General features: G+C 37.1%; 1 protein-coding gene across 1 annotated transcript in view; it reads right to left on the bottom strand.

Moving 5' to 3' along the window:
• Positions 1-1685: 1685 nt before the first annotated feature.
• Positions 1686-17829, bottom strand: part of TTC27 (tetratricopeptide repeat domain 27) — a 148884-nt gene continuing 132740 nt past the window's right edge. Inside the window, exons 17-20 of the mRNA XM_012788392.2 lie at positions 11310-11507; positions 9973-10084; positions 4922-5022; positions 1686-1924 (exon numbers count right to left, since the gene is read on the bottom strand). Of these exons, the coding sequence (XP_012643846.1) occupies positions 1802-1924; positions 4922-5022; positions 9973-10084; positions 11310-11507 (534 nt within the window). The 3' untranslated portion in view covers positions 1686-1801. The remainder of the gene's footprint in view (positions 1925-4921; positions 5023-9972; positions 10085-11309; positions 11508-17829) is intronic.

The raw sequence follows: 17829 nt of genomic DNA, 5'->3' as shown, positions 1-17829 counted from the left end.
AAAGTGTTGTAAGAGATAGGAAGAACTTGATGGAAGGTACTACTACCACACCTATTTTATGGATGAAGAAATCAAGTACCTAAGTGTTAAGTATTAAATGTTAGCAGGTGGTAGAGATGAGGTTTTGATTAGAAACCTGCAGGCTTTTTCCTAATTTATCCCCTCATACATATTCGATTATGTTAAATATTCACAGAAGTAAGATTATTAAATATAATAGGTCTATGTCTTTAAAAGAGAATATATCTAATAATTCTTCCTTTTGTGAGATCATTCCAAGATAAAAGAGGATACAGGGCAGCATCCTGGACTTTGGTCCCGCACGCACTGGAGAACAGGACAGGAAGTAAATAACCCTCTTGTGACAGCTCACAGTCACTGACGTTCTACCTCGAACCCAAAGGAAAGCAAACTGAGAACCAGAAACTTCTAAAACTATGAAACTCTACTTGAGCCTTCCACTTGCTTCTTGAAATCTTTGCCCTTTTCAGTATCTTTTCTAACCCTTTTCTATTGGAGTTCACAGCTTGGTACTGACAAAAAGAGTTAATCTTAAAACTTTGTTTCATCCATCCACTCAACCATCCATCCATCCATCATCTGTTTACCTACCTATTTCTTAATGGCTTCTATAAAAGATTTAAGAGCCTTAAGTTAACTCATGTTACTACCTCATTTTATTGATCTTTCTCACAGGTATTATCTCTTCTGTAAGAGAAACTGCTTTGGGGGCATATCAACATTTTTTTAGGCTAGTATGATAATAGAAAAGAGAAGCAGGTGGTTAAGGAAAGAGAGCATTCAGCACTGGTAAGCATTCAAAACCAAAATTCATTAATGAAAGAATTTTTTAAAGACTGTTTTTTAATGTTCAAGAATATATTTATGATGAATTTTTAAATTTCCAGAGGCAGTTGAAACTCACAAAGAAGCTAGGAGTAGTAATTATTCACATCTTATAAGTAAGAACATGGAAAAAAACAAGGGTCAAGTGATTTATGCATGGGACCCAAAATTCAGCAACTCAAGCCAGGATTTAGAATTCCTCACTGTGACTTTTGTACTAAGATTATTAAGCTCAGCTGCTGCCTTCAATATTTTTTTTCCCATAGACTAAGAAAGTATTTTACTTTAGCATTTCTGTAATATGGCACCATTTATAGCTGTCTTCACCCACAATAACCTAATTAAACAACCATCTTTAGGGCTGGCAGTAACAGCCTGGTTACCAGTGGTTAATGGCTGAGTCAAAATTTGGGTTATGCCACTTTTTCTTCTTACATTTTCTTGACTTAGAAGTTAATCCATGCTCACATTTCCAATTCAGCCAAGGTTGTATCTTTCTGGCATAAACACAAAATCTCAGAAGCACAAACATTTCCATCACCAAATCCTCTCTTTTATCAATTTGAACAACAAAGCAGCTAATCTAATGATTCCAAAAACTTGTACCATGTGATTTTTTTTTTCTGTTCAGAACAAGGTTTTCCAAAGAACGATCCAATCCATGATAGGCTGAAAGAGAATAAACTCTATGCTAAAAAGAAAAGTAATGTATTTGCTCTTTGTGCCAAAATACCTCAGGAATAATGAAAATACTGAATTCAACTGTAACTAGGCCTAAAGAAATTTATTTAATGTACTTCAGAAAGGACACACATTTAGAAATATCACAAAAACAAGAATGTTAGCCATAAAACGGAAATTTATTTTAAAAATCAGTATCTTGTATTTCAGATACACAAGTATATCTTTCACCAGAAGGTGAAAGCACCTTTTCCAGAAACTGCCCCCAGCATGGTCAATACTGATTTCGAAACTGGTTGCTTAGGTCTTGGAGCTCTATTACTAAAGTGTCCATAGCTGTTATTTCATCAGCTAATTCCCGGGAAATTTCTCCACTGGCCACATCTGTAAAAAGTTGCTGCAACATAAAAAAGCAGAACCATCAAAACAAGGAAAATTTCTTTAAAATAGATACAGAGTATAGAGTTAAAATGCCCTTTGTATAATAATACCATAAAATTATAATAGCAATGGTAGCATTTTTTCTGTTCATCATCCTAGAAATGTACTAGTTGCAATAATTAAACAATAAATCAAAACAACATGCCTGAACTTATAAATTCAAATGAGCTCTGCTCTTCAGAGCAGCTGCCTAATTACTGGTTATTCATTTCAATGATATAGGGTGGTTTTTGGATGAACAGACATTATTTGACCAAACCAAACCAATTTATCTATTGTGTATGCAAGCAAAACAAATATATTTTATATTCAATTAATATAAATCATACTTTTTTATGCTACTTATTTGAAAATTAATTTTGGTTTATGCCTCAAAGACCACAGATTATCAAGATTTGGCAAAAGCAAAAATGCCCAGCAAAATAAAAATAAATGTGCTCTCTCCCTGGAAAAGGAATTGCCTTAGGAGGTTTATTGCAACATACTTCAATACTACCCAAACTAAAAATATTTTGAAATGCCTCTCCAGGAACTGCCTGCTGAGCCAATATAAGCACCCAAGAAAATCAGTTTCAGGATTTTATGACCACATTGTGTGTGTGTGTGTGTGTATACATGTGACCATGTGTATGTGTTTTAATCAGAAATACAATTTACTTAGCTTGACATATCTTTTTCATCAGCTTTGACTAGATGATCTGTACAGCATTTCCTAACAGAATGACATAAGAATTGCTGTAACGTGATCAGTAGAGACAACACCTTTCAGGAAAATAACTTGGCTTCACATAGTGTATGTGTGTGTGTGTGTGTATTTTCTTTTCTAAAACTAAGAATTACAGTGCCTACAAACCCTAATGAATCTGTATCACTTCCCTATGAGGTAAGGAGGAAGCACAGAGAAACTGATGTTTACAAAGAATGAATAATTTGCTGATTGTCTCAAAGAGTATAAGTGATAAAATGTGTTCTGTGTCCATGCTCTCTAGGACTCTCATGAACAGCCCCCTCATGCCACTCTTAGCAGCAAAAGACAGGGCGCTAAAGGCAAAGGAGTCACTTTGTCCTGGGAGAGCATGGAATGGATGATCTCTTAGGTTAATCTCTAGGTTCTAGGTAGGAACTTATTTCCATGAAGTCCCTGGCCTAGCAAGACCAGAGATTCATGTAAACCACACCTACTGCAAGCTACTTACAGTTATCTTAATTCATTTTCACTTTTGAAAGCATTCTAAAACAGATTTTTTTTGGGGGAATGCAATTCAGTTTAGCAAACCCAATTCATTAAAAAAAAAAAACAGAAAAGGTATAGAAAAGGTAATATGATCTACTACAAAACCAGAAGTTCCCAAATATTGTATATGAAAACATGTTTCAAAGGAGGTGTTGGGAGGCAATTTTCCCATTTTTGAATGATCCAGTTGGGATCTAACGAGAATAAAACCTAAACATAGATGATGATCTGAGGCTTCGTTCTCAACATTTGGGCATCTACCCCAATACAGAAGAATGTCCAGTACCTGCATAGATAATACTATTTAAGACATGTAAGTACAGATTTATGTAAACATAATAACTTATAAGAAAAAGCTTTGGGCCAGGCATGGTGGCTCATGCCTGTAATCCTAGCACTCTGGAAGGCTGAGGTGGGCGGATTGTTCGAGGTCGGGAGTTCAAAACCAGCCTGAGCAAGACCCGGTCTCTACTAAAAATAGAAAGAAATTAATTGACCAACTAAAAATATATATACAAAAAATTAGCCGGGCATGGTGGTGCATGCCTGTAGTCCCAGCTACTTGGGAGGCTGAGGCAGTAGGATCGCTTGAGCCCAAGAGATTGAGGTTGCTGTGAGGTAGGCTGACGCCACGGCACTCACTCTAGCCTGGGCAACAAAGTGAGACTCTGTCTCAAAAAAAAAAAAAAAAAAAAAGCTTTGCACAGAGATAAGGGAGCTGGAGGAGTAATTCCTGAAGAAATAAACAATTATGGATAGGTTAATGATCTAATGAAAAGTAGGAAACTTAGCTCACAGTTTGGGAAAGAAAATCATAGAAAAAGCTTGCTCTGACTTTGAGAAAGCTCTTGCAGATTTCTGAGAGACACATAATTCTGAAGTTGTGCAGCCAAGCTAGGAGAAAACACAGTTCTCCTGTGTAGCATGCAGATAAATTATGCTAGAAGTTACATGCATTAAATTTTGCTTCCAGAAGTATAATACAATCCAAATCTCACTGCATATTAAAATCACCTAGGAAAGTTAACAGATTTCCTGGGCTCCATCCCAGACCTGAATCTACATCTGTCACAGACAAAACCCAAGAATCCAGTCTTCAAGAAAAAGCTCCCTAAGTGATTCTTAGGCATCTCCATCCAGCACTGGACTACAACTTGATATATGTGAAATAATGGTATGCTTCAGTTGTCAAACCTGAGTCACCCATCTACCTTAATAATAGATGGGTGACTATTCAAACCCCTATACCACCTACTTAATATTTTTATCTAAATAAAATTTTATTTTACTTAAATAAGTCTTTTTTAGAAAAACCATTACTCTACTACTGTAAATGAAACACATAAGCTAGTTCTATTTTTTTGTAATGTGTATTGAAATAAATATATATGCAAATCAAAAGTTTACCCAAGTGCCACCAGTGATACATATGCCACACTTTGGGGAAAATGAGAAGAGCAGTGTTTTAATTTAAAGAAAGCATTAAGGTCTGGATTGTAAACATTAATTTCAAAGACTCCTAAGTTACCCATGTTTAGGGTGGCCTAGCCATTGGGCCGATAATATCCTTACCCACACACCCAACCACCTGGGGGTTGTCATCTAAAATATAACATGTGCCTAAAATTATCCCTGATATAAAAGATTTAGGAGCAATAAGCTGATATTAATGACTTTTTCCTATATGACAATTCTAATTAATTCCCATGTCATGCTCACCTTAGCTTTAGATAATAAGCCCCGTAAATTGAGTCGAACCGAAGAAAGCACTTGAACAGCTTCTTGGGGACTGGGTTTGTTTTTACTGCATTTTATTGCCACTGGAAGATAAACATGGGGGGAACATCCATTAAAAACTGGTAATGGCAATTTATAGCTACAAAAGTCAATTATTTAATTAGAATTTTATAGTAACAAACTTCAGAAATACTTTTACCTAGAAAGTTTTTTATTTTTGAAAAAGGATAATTATGTGCACATCTCTTCCCTTTATCCTTCTTTAAGAAAGAAATTTACTGCTAAGGGGAATTTTGAGGAAAACAGGTGACTTTTGGTGAGTTACAGATCATTGGGAAAAGACTGTAAACACCTGCACACATGTGCACACACTAATGAAGTTAGGCAAGGAGACAAAATGTTACTGAAAACAAGGTACCCACAGAGAAAAAAAAAGCAGATGCAGCACATCTCAGTGTGGCATTTTCCAGGATACAAAGTCCCTACTGGGGATTTCCTAACTGCTGATGAAACTAGCCCAAGGAAGTGACATGCTGTACACAGATAGCTCAATTCTTACTGCATTTCATATTCAGTGTTTACAGCATCATTCTGGAAGAATAGATACCAACAATCCACATGTCTTCCTTTAGGGAATGTGAACACAACTAGGCTCTTGAGTTCCTGAGAGATGCTGGCATCAGCAGGGAATGGGACAGTGAAGCCAGTCATCCACTACTGCCTCTACAACTCTGCCTCTAGCATTCTGGGGAACTCATTTTCCTAAAACTTGAAATTATGAAGAAGGCATACTCCTTCCTGGAAGAAGGCCCAACTATGAATGCTTTATACGAACAAATGAAGAACTTTGTACCAATATAATGATTGATATTTCTCCATTGATTTGTTCTTGGTTTTGTCCTCCTGAATTATATATGCTTACTAAAATTCAAACAGACCAATAACCAGGTCCTATTTTGAAACTAAACAGTGCAAGGATTAAAGTCTCTTCAAATCCTAGATTGTAGACCAAGAATAAAAAATATATTTCTTTTTGCAGGGAAACTCTAATCAATTGGTAGAGGCTGCTTGTACTTAAAATAGAGTTCTATCATTAATTATTAAATAATATTTTCCCTGGCCAGAGAAGGTTTGAATTCCTAGAATGAGGCTTGGGATTCCTATTTCAGAATAGTAATCAGACTTTGATATTTTTCAGCTAAGAGTTGAAAGGATACACGGTAATTAGCATTTTTAATCCCATTTTCAAAAGGCACAGTTAACCCACAGATAGCGAGGATTATGATGTCTGTTTCTCTTAGCATAATAGAAGAAAGTTGTAACAACCATGGCAGAGGTATTTGAGCTGTTTAATACCTAGCAGCTTATATCAGAAACAGCTGTGATTCTTTTTTTAATCCTTTATTTTCAATCTGAGAAAAACAAAAATAGAGCAAAAAGACAAACACATATTCTATTATCTTCCCTCCTTAATCCCATTTCCAAAAGGCATTACATATTGAGACACAGATAGAGAAGGAGAAAAGGGAGGGGGGGAATAACCTGCTGCTTCAAATCATCCGAAAATCCAAGAGAGCAGTAGCAGTTACCCCCTCTATGCTGACCATAGTTACAATGAATAAATATTATTTTAAAAGTTCCTGGATGGCAAAGAACAAAAAGCACTTTAGCCTACCCTTTCCCAGAAAATAAAATAGCAGAAACTGTAAATAAATACCCTTCAGACAATATAAATAGGCACACAATGACAACATTGTTATAGGTAGGTCTCAAATACTATATCAAAATTACAATACCTTATCAAGCTTTCTGAAGTACCTGGCTACTCTTAACAATACCAACTCAAGGAGTAAACCATGTGGAGATTTAACAAAATGTTAAACAGTCATGCGTTGCTTGATGATGGGCATATGTTCTGAGAAATGGGTTGTTAGGAGATTTCCTTTCTGTGAGAACATCACAGGCTGTAAACAACCCTACTCACACTTAGGCTATATGGTATGGCCTACTGCTCCTAGGATACAAACCTCTATGCCAGAGTCCTCAAACTACGGCCTATGGACATTTACCCGGCCGCCTGGTGTTTTTGCCGCCGCTGCCTGTCCTGCTTAGCAGTCGACTCATCCTGGGCCCACAGTGCACATGTGTGGAATGTGCACCGCACTCTCCAACGGCCCTCCAATGGTCTGAGGGACAGTGAACTGGCCCCCTGTTTAAAAAGTTTGAGGTCTCTTGCTACAGCATGTGACTGTACTGAATACTATAGGCAATTGTAATACAATTTGGTAAGTAACACATAGTGGGTTTTGTGTATGTAGACATATCTAAACATAGAAAAGGTACAGTAAAAATATGGTATTATAATCTCATGGGACCACTGTCATATATGTGGTCTATTGTCAACCAAAAAGTTGTTATGCAGTGCATGACTGCATTTCCTTTTCAGAATTGGGTGGGGTGGAGGAACAGTGTTGGGGAGAAAGACGAAAAAGAGAATAGAACAATGGAGAAACCCAGCTCATTCTCTAATTGAGCACTGGTGGATAAAAGCAACAAAGGAAAGAAAATATCATTAGACACCATCCTCCTAAGTATTGCAAGAATGGAAAAAAACCCACCACATGTACTCACTATTAAATTGGAACTAAATGATCAGCACTCATGTGTACATATGGTAGTAAAATTCAATGGAAATCAAGCATGTGGGAGGGGGAAGGAGGATATGTGTAAATTTATACCTAACAGGTACAATGCACATTATCTGTGTGATGGACACATTTATAACTTTGACTCAAACTGTACAAAAGTAATTCATGTATCCAAAACGTTTATTACCCCTGTAATATTCTGAAATTTTTAAAAAAAGGAACTAAATCTGGGCATCCACTCAAATATGCTTACAATGTTGCAGGAGCACCAACGCGTAATTCATTAAAGTCAAAGGAGAACTTAAAAGAATAGACACTTGTTTTTCTCCAAGTATTGCTCAGGTGCCAATAATAATTTAAAACCACTTTAAGATAAAAAATGAAGATTTTTCTTAGAGTATCTCTTTGACCTGCTTATTTATATTTGACAGGTTTAATACCATCACTTGGTGATTACAGAAAACATTATGGTTTTGACTGTTGTAGAGCCAGTGGTTCACAGAAATGTTTAGAGTTGGCAAGTTAAAGTAGATAAGATAAATTCTTCAAAGTAAATCCCACTCTGCTAATTATGTTCATAATACACCTTAGCGTGGGTTTCTCCAAATATAATACTATATCCACAAAGACCAAAGGAATAAGGATTGGACCCCATCTGAGCCCACCCACCATGAGGTCAGGATAAACCACATGAATTGTAGCCACCCCTAAGACATCCTTCCACTGATCTATTAGCAATTATCTCAAACTGTTCTACACTGAATTTCAGCTGTACAGAGTTCAGCACTTCTACCTTATCTGCCAAGGGCTAGGTGGCCCAGGAAATTGGATATTTATATACTTTTGGTCAAAGACATCAAAGGCCCTAAGTAGAATTATTAACTACCAAGCCAATTTCTAAATTGTTCAAATGTTTTGTGACTTCTTTATAGGCAAGTTAAACTTTATCCTTGTTCTTCATTTTTCTCTTTTAGTTTTGAGTCCTTTATTACATAGCCCAACTCCTCTGCTTTGAAAGGGACAGGGTGGAGGTGAGACGGTAAGAAATTAACATGATGTTACAAATTAATATATGTAAAATGCTTCCAAGTGTTGAAATGTTTTCATTTATTCTTCACAACAACCATACGTAGGTATTATCCTCATTTTGATGAGGAAACTAAGGCTCAGAGAAGTCCTGGAGCTTAGGTCTCACAGAGCCCTTTTCACATTTCCTGGTTGGCTCCCGATTTGCTGTAACTATTAGTGGCACCAAAAGGTTAGGCAGGGACTTTGGTATAGGTTCACAGTCCTTGTGATTCAGTTCTTACCATTGGGGCTTCATTATTTTATAGTAAGTGAAATATAAAATATATTTTTATTTGAATATGGGCATCACATACCCATATTCAAATATAAATATAAATATAAAAATGCATTACTATTATAATTAACTGGTATGTTTTTCATTAATGCAAGTAATTAAAAGCAGTCCTGGCCGGGCGCTGTGGCTCACGCCTGTAATCCTAGCTCTTGGGAGGCCGAGGCGGGCGGATTGCTCAAGGTCAGGAGTTCAAAACCAGCCTGAGCAAGAGCGAGACCCCGTCTCTACTATAAATAGAAAGAAATTAATTGGCCAACTGATATATATATAAAAAAAAAAATTAGCCGGGCATGGTGGCGCATGCCTGTAGTCCCAGCTACTCGGGAGGCTGAGGCAGGAGGATCGCTCGAGCCCAGGAGTTTGAGGTTGCTGTGAGCTAGGCTGACGCCACGGCACTCACTCTAGCCTGGACAATAAAGTGAGACTCTGTCTCAAAAAAAAAAAAAAAAAAAAAGCAGTCTTTATCTGGACTGTATTTATTCAACAGGTAAAACAATTTTATATGTAAGGTTATCCCTCCCCTCAAATAATACCCTTTAAGTTTCCCAAAGATAAGGATTAGATATTTTATATTTCTTTTTTGCATGATGTAGCTCTTTGTATATTGCTATGTACTCTGAGATCTATGCATCTTTATGAATATTTTTATTTTAAAGGAAGAATATGAGTCCAGGAAAAATTAACAGATTTCCCTAGTACTACATAATCAACACAAACTGACTCTGTATGGAGTGAAGGTTATATGCAGTTGTAAAGGTATTTCACATCTCTAAAAAGGTTTCTAATTCCTGTCACTTACTCAAACAGTATTTAAGCCTCTATCCTGTTTCTTCCTATTGTTCCAAAGTGCCTACTATAGAGCATCATTCTATAAATGCTTGTTGAATTAAATACAACAATTTCAATACAATGAAATAATCTGATATTAATTATAATGGAACTTTACTTTTGACTAATACTCTTTTTTATCAGTAAAAAATACATTAAAATATTCTATGGATATCAAATGTTACATCAAATACCATGTGCAAGTCCTAAGGCTCTTTGAACAATCTCCTTAAATGATGTAATGTCTTTCTCCCAACAACTGGACTGTGTGTCACACTTGTATGCCTTCGAGAGACACTGGAATGCCTGAGCAAAGAGAAAGAACAACATCAGAATAACAAGTAGAACTCACGTTTCAAATTCTGTTTCGTGGAAGTCATATGGAACTAATTCCAATTTGAAAAACCAGCATCTGTGTTGGACAGCACAGTCTCTATTATTGTCATTAAAGAAGACATGCACACCCAATAGCAACAGGCAATTTAAGAAATCAAATGGATGTATCTGGATATAGACACTTCTCTATAACCAGAAGATTATAAACCCTAGGTCTAGAGATCTCTAAGAAGTGTACAGATTTCCTCAGCATTTGTAGTCATCAGCTTAAGAAACCCGTCTAGAGAATGAGGCATGAACTTGGTTAAAACTATGGAGAAGTTTAAACCACTCTCTTTTAAATCCTTGAGAAGTCACAGATGAGAGAATTCTGGGTACCCTTAATTGCATATATGCAAGAGTGTACATAATTCAGGAAGAAAAGGACAGAGAGGAGCAGTGCGTGCATGCGTGCAGGTGATGTGTTCTCCGGGCCGACAAGGCAGTGGTGGAAGCCAGCTGTGCGGGCCGAAGGAGGAGAGAACAGCTGAGAAGCACGCAGATTAGCTGCACCGTGGCTAATTCCAAACCCACACAGGGAGTACATTTGATTTGTTGTGGATGTTTTGAAAAGAAACACAAAACAATTATTTCAATCTTGGAAACTCTGGGGGCTCCTTTAAGCTCTAAGAGGCTAAAGGCACAACGTGAGTGTAATGATCTACTGTACTTGTCAGAACGGGCAGGGCAACCTTGTAAAAGCACTATATGTTTAGACTTTAAAAGTTCTTCTTCATATCCTTATGTAGTTCCTTTTTCTTTTTCCCTTTTGTTGTCCCCATCTCAGATCTAACCACTCTGCCCAATCTACCTTAGTCTTTAGCAATGAACCTGCAGAAAGGGGGACAGAGTAATAAAAAGAGCCAGTTGTTTGCTGCAGATCTGGTAGGGGTAGCAAGTCCAAGAGACTCTTGCAGGAAACAGAGAACAGCTATATAAGAAAAATTCATGGAAAGTAAAAAGATGAATGCTACAAGTCTTAACTTGCTCACAATTCAAAGTGCTTATGTTAAAGACTTTGTATGAATCAAAGCTAAACTTGAGTATACTAATCTTATCTTTCAGATTAGACTCTTCCTCCACCCAGCAGAAAAGCAAGTCTACTACACACTAGCTTGAGCAAAAGCCCAGGGCCCAGGAGGACTGAAGGACTTACCTTTTCATTTTCTTCAGCCTTTTCACTCTGCCCATTTCCATATACTTGGGCATACAGCCTCCAGATTTCTCCATCATTTGTCACTCTTGAAGTTACTCTGCCAAATAACTCCTGCAGCTTTCCTTTGAGGCTGGTTGCGACATCTCCACTTCTATCAGTCATTCCATCAATTACTGCCCTGACCAGAATTTTAAGGACCTTAAAAATGCACAGAACAATCTGGTAAGGTAGAAACTACCAAACAATAACAAAAAACAAAGAGCTATCCTCACTATCATTAATGACAATGAAAATCCTTGTGAAACCTGTTAGAATATCACCCTTATACTTTTAAAGAATAAAATAAAAGTGAAGCCACTCTGAATGCTCTCTAGAATTTCATGCTGACTACCTGTCTGGACATCCCATCTCAAGCCTGAGAGGGCTCTTCTTCCACATGGCCCCATACTTGGTGCTTGTCTCTTCCCACTTGGAGAATTCTCTCTGAATGATCAACCAGATCCACAACTATACCTTCACCCAGTTGGCTCTGCTAATGTCTGTGCAGCTCCAGCCAGACTCCTCTCTGGAGCTCCAGAACTGCACCTCAACATCTACAGGGCAGGTCCCATCAACATCTTGCACCCCAACTATCCAAGAGTGAAACACGGATCTCAAATCCCTCTTTCTCCTGTGAGCCTATCTACCATAGTTCCCAGAGCATCTACCTAGATTCTCTTCCCTCCCATTTCTGCCATGTCTGATTTGATTCCACATTCCTAATGAGTCCCAAATACAGCTTCTCCTATCTTAGTTTTGGCCTCATTAACTTCCATCTGGACTGCTGTAATAACATCCTAACTCTGCTTAAAGAGGTCCTGGCCCTTCCTAATTATTGAATGATAAATTCCCCAGGTCTGCTCACCACTTAGCAACTTCTTGGCCATCTTGCTATCAGTTAGTCTTTGCACATTCTATCCCAGATGCTTTGAATGCTGATAGATGGGTTAAACTGAGCCCCACAGCAGGTTATAATATAACAAGGCACATCTGTCATAGCTACTACATTAGGCTGTGCATCTCAAGGCAGCTCCCTGGAAGCATAGAAAGTGCACACTCAATCTTCCACTCCTTTAGTGGGGGGACAAAAAAAGAATCAACTTGAGAAGAGTACCCTAGGACCTTGCTAGTCAGTGTGGTCTGTGGACTGACAGCACTGGTAATATCTGGGAGCATGTTAGAAATGCAGAATCCTGGACAGAGATCTTGGGCCAAGATTCTGCATTTCTAATGAACTGATGCTGATGTTGATGGTCCACAGACCACACTTTAAGGAGCAAGGTTCCAAGAGACAGGTGCTCACCTCTTTACTTTTAGCCTGAACTTTATGGAGAGGACATTTCATCATCTTGTATCATCAGTGTTTAACATAGTGCCCGGCACACAGCACGGACTCAATAAATACTTGTGCTGAAAGACAGACTGAATGCGTAATACACCTCTTACAAAATGTAGCTAAGAGAAATGCAACCAGTGTGCCACCTTGCTCTGTCTCCTTCACAGAACATTCTGATCCATGCATGAGATGTGGCTGAGGCACTGAGGCTCTTCTGGAATGTGAATGCTTTCAGGAATGTGAGCTCAGACTCATGGTTCTAATTATATACAGTGATAAAAGCGGACAGGAGAAAGTTCAATTGTGCTTTTTCTTTCTTGTTTGGAAAAAGTACACGTCTTTGTTGGTAAATACACATTACAATCCCACATATGTAGTTTTACATCTGAAAGTTACCAAAATTCATACTACAATCCCACTGGTGGTTTTAAATCTGAAAGTAACAGTGCAGAAGAAACAGTATGAATGTGCACTATGTATTCCAAGTGATTATTCTCTAAGCATTTCAAGGATTAACATATTTTGAAAGGGACATTTTATTAAAATAGTTACTAACATGAACAAATGAAATTACTAAATGAGTACCACTTTACTTCTTCTGGGATCTCACAGTGGGACCCATATCCCATCCCACACTTTAGCCTACTGATGAGACAATGGGGGAATAAATTAAAGATAAAAATAGGTGCAGTGCTGGCGTTTGAGAGGAAAAACTTTGTTGAAACTTGTGCCTCGTGTGTGTGTGTGTGTGTGTGTATGTGTGTGTGTGTGTGTATGTGTGTGTATGTTTGGGGGATGTGTGAGAAGGAAAGGGAACTGTAGGTAGAGCAGATACTGAAGGCCTCTACCCAATTTATATGCAGAGACCACAAGAAAAAAGTGGGGTGGGGGAGGAAATAACCAATTTGTTTCATACCCCCTACTGCATGTTCAATTGCCAACTGAGTCTGGAGCTATGGAGTTCTATATTGGAAGAATGGATAATGCGAGTCATTCATGGCCATGGCAGATATTGCCTAAAGAGACTATTTTAGGCAAGAATAAAGCTCAGGATAGAATCTTACGGAACACAACATTTAAGAGGGGGGCAACTGAGTAGAACCCACTAATAAGACTAAAAAGGAGTGGCCGGAAAGGTAGGAGAAAGTGATGTCATAAAAACCAAGGAAGGGGAAAGTTACAAGGAAAGTATATCTATCTACAAAAGATCAGGGCTGGAAGATTCCACTGAATTTGGCAATCAAAAGAGTTAGTGACTATATCTAAAACCAAAGCCAGAACAAGGAGGGCAGGCGAGATCATGATTTTAGATGTGAGGTTTACAAAAAAAGAGAAAAACATGGAAACCATGACAATCATTAACCTCATGAAAAACGAAGAGCAAAACAAACAATACAAAACCCACCATTGTAGTGTCCTATAATACCCACTTTGAATACCATTTCCATAGACATATGATGTTAATAGAGAATATTCACTTAACCAAAAATTTTAATGTAAGTATATTGGGAAGATAAGAAAGGGATGTAGTGTTAGTGCTAGTGTATAAGAGAGTTAAGTTCTCCTTTACTGTGACAGGAAGTCAACAGGTAAGGCCCAATTTTGGATAATGAAAAATAGCAGTACTATACAACTATTAATATGAAATACAGAAATGTGCAAATAGCAGAAGAAATACTAAAGGGTTCTGCCTTTAGTATAGGAAGGGTTATGCCTTTCCCTGGGAAGCTGGAATTTGTTATTAATATATTTTGTAATAAGCCTTTTACTACTATTTAACTTGTAAAACTACATGCCCATGCTTTTTAATAAAATACAAATTTAATTTGAAAAGAGAAAAAGCTACCTAGCTTATAAAAACAAAGAAAAAAGAGAAAAGGCAAACATAAACACATTCAAAGATGTGTTTCATAAAGATGAAACAAAAAATGATGCCACGATGGAATATACACTTATTAGACTTTAATGTCCCCAAATGGTGGTTGCCCCGGGGTGTGTGTGTGGGTGGTAGTGACTAAAAGAGGGAGGGGAGGGTTTGAGGGAGTGCTGGTAACGTTCCGATTCATGCTCTGGTGCTGGTTACACAGGTAAGTGTTCTCTTCATGAAAATTCTTGTTTATGTATGATCTATATACTTTTCTGTGTGTATACTATATTCTAATAAAAAGTTAATTAGAAAATTATTCCCTGCATTAAGAAAATCCCATGAAAGAAAAAAATAGTTATTTGAACATATTAACAAATGAAGCTAATATACAATCTTAAAAAGTGGTTTTAGACTAATAATAATTATTTTTAAAAAACTATTAAAGTAACTTTATAAGCTATTAACTAATCACCATTTTCACCATTCCTACTAACTAGTAAGTCAGAAAAATCACATTCTAGTTACTCAGACTGACTACAAGAGCAATAACTTTTAACATTTCTTTAGAAAATAGATATTTGTAGATTAAAAAGAGCAAAGAGTGTTATAATAGTATTTCTTTGATTAAATGAATCACCAAGGAATATAATTTCCCCTTGGGCAGTCTACAAGTTTATCAACACTACACTTCTTTGCCTCATCACAAGTGGAAAAAAAAAGTTGAAATAGGTAAATGTTTTTGTCATCTGTGATGGATAAATTATTATGATTATTTAACCCATCAGTAACAACTCAAAATTATAAATAACATATGTAATAAGCAGCTGAAGAGTAGAATATTGTAGGTCAAGATTTTAGAGGTGGAACAATTCTTGGGGAAATAGGATGGGAGATGGCCACAGAGATGAGTTGTTCATATGAAAAAAGACAAAGGCAAAGAACTTTAAGTTCAAAGTGCTGGATGTATCATCTATTTAAAACACCAAGTATTCAAGAAGAGCTAGATCAAGACTGAATGGGAGGGGAAGGGCATACCTCTAACTCTTGCTAAGGAGAGGCAAAGATATAAAATGTAACCAAAATGTTAAGAAAAAAAAAACATTTATTGGGTGTGGGGCAGGTGGGGAGAGGGGATGGGTATATACATACATAATGAGTGCCATGCACACCACCTGGGGGATGGTCACACTTGATGCTCTGACTTGGGGGAGGGGAGGCAAGGGCAATATACGTAAACTTAACAGTTGTATCCCTATAATATGCTGAAAAAAAAAAAAAGACTGGATAGGATATATATAGAGCCAGTTGTTGAAGCATGTCATGAATATGGGGGAGTGCCCAGGAAGTTGCTGAATAGCAGTAATAACAAATGATCTTCTGTCTACTATATCATACAACTATAATATCAAAGAGTCAGTATGCATGGAAGAGCTTTGAGTACTGTAAGGCAATGCAAACCTATAAACTATTATAACTATCATTGATCAGAAGTAGACAGTCGAGCCCTTATCACTGGCTCACTCACTGCGCCCCTGCCTTTTTGCTCACTTCTATATTTCCATATGGTTCAAAATAGACCTAAAGAAAAACCAGAATCCACCACCATGGTATGAATCCTGATACTCCCTATTATTTCTGCTGTGAGCATTTACTATGTGCTAAGCCCCGTGCCCTGACCTGTTTGATTTCATTAAGTTCTTACAATCACCCTAGGAAGCAGATACTTGATTATCTCCACTTTACAAATAAAAACCGCTGAGGCTTGGAGAGGTTAAATAAACTTTTCCAAGGCCATACAGCAAGTGGAGCTGGGTTTTGAATACCAGTAATAATTGACTCTTGAGCTTTGATGAGGATAAGATGATAACAATGAGGTAGGTAACACTTAGTGTATATATAGCCCCTCCTATGTGCCAGGCACTGTAGGGGTACACTTAATCCACCCGACAATCCTATAAGGAGGGTGCTGTTATGTGCACTCTGAGATGAACAACCTGGAGACTAGAGTTGAGTAACTTCTCCAAGGTCACACCTAGGGAATGTGGAGTTGAATTTGAACTCACAGTCTGAGTCCTGGATCTACTCTAAGGCATTTGCCATATTCATTTACAATTGTCTACTCCTCTGTTATTTCTTCCTTTCTATTATGTTCTTTTACATTGGAAAGATTTCTCTTTTATGAGACATGTATGCTAGTAACTTTTATCATTTCATTATTATTTCTCCACTAAATTTTGAATCAACCAAAAGCAGACAGGTTTTTGTTTTCATAATTTACTTTTTAAATTAAAATCTCCCCAAGATAGAGCTAATAGAAAATAAAAAAAGACAAGAAAATTTTTATTGGTCCATCAGCCAAACACAAGCACTACTAACAAGAGAGTGAATTTCTAATCTTTTTACTATGTGTAAGTTTTATAATATAATACTATATAAACTGTTTTTGTTTTGTTTTGTTTCTTGAGATAGGGTCTTGCTCTGTTGCCTTGGCTAGAGTGTAGAGGCATCATTATAGCTCACTGCAGCCTCAAACTCCTGGGCTCAAGAAATTGTTCTGTCTCAGCCTCCTTACTAGCTGGGACAAAAGGTGTTGCCCACCATGCCTGGCTAATTTTTTTATTTTATTGTAGAGATGGGGTCTCGCCATGTTGCCCACGCTGGTCTCAAACTCCTGGCCTCAAGTGAAACTCCTGCCTTGGCCTCCCAAAGTGCTAGGAATATAGGCATGAGCCACTGTGCCTGGCCAAACTGTTTTATCTTACTTTTAACATTATTTTATGGAATTTTTTCATGTTTTCACCTATTCTTTAAATCTATCATTTTAATAGACTCAAAATATTCCACTGGTTTGATAGACCATAGTCTATTTAACAATTTTCCTGCAGGTAGATGGTTAGGCTGCTTCCACATGCTGGCATTGTTATCAGCAATAGTACAAATAACATGTCAGTGCATATCTTTGTGCCTAAAGATTTTTTTCATAATGAAGCTTTCTTTAGGTTAGAATTCCAAGAACTGAATTATAGAATCAGAGAATAAACATTTTAAGACTCTAGAAGTAAGTTAGGTACTTTCTAAAAGGACTAAGTCAAATTAGATGCCAATTACCAGTCTGTATATGAAAATGTCACTTTATTGTATATTATCAGTACTAGGTATTTTTTAAAAAATCTTTGAAATTTTATTCTATAAAAGGTATAAGCAGCTATTAATCTGAACTATGTTTATTATTAGTAAAGTTCAACTTTTCCCTTTCCTTAACCATTTCCAAATGTTTA

This window comes from Microcebus murinus, chromosome 3, assembly GCF_040939455.1.
Source record: "Microcebus murinus isolate Inina chromosome 3, M.murinus_Inina_mat1.0, whole genome shotgun sequence".
Lineage (NCBI taxonomy): Eukaryota > Metazoa > Chordata > Mammalia > Primates > Cheirogaleidae > Microcebus > Microcebus murinus.
This window is presented reverse-complemented; position numbering and strand designations above follow the sequence as displayed.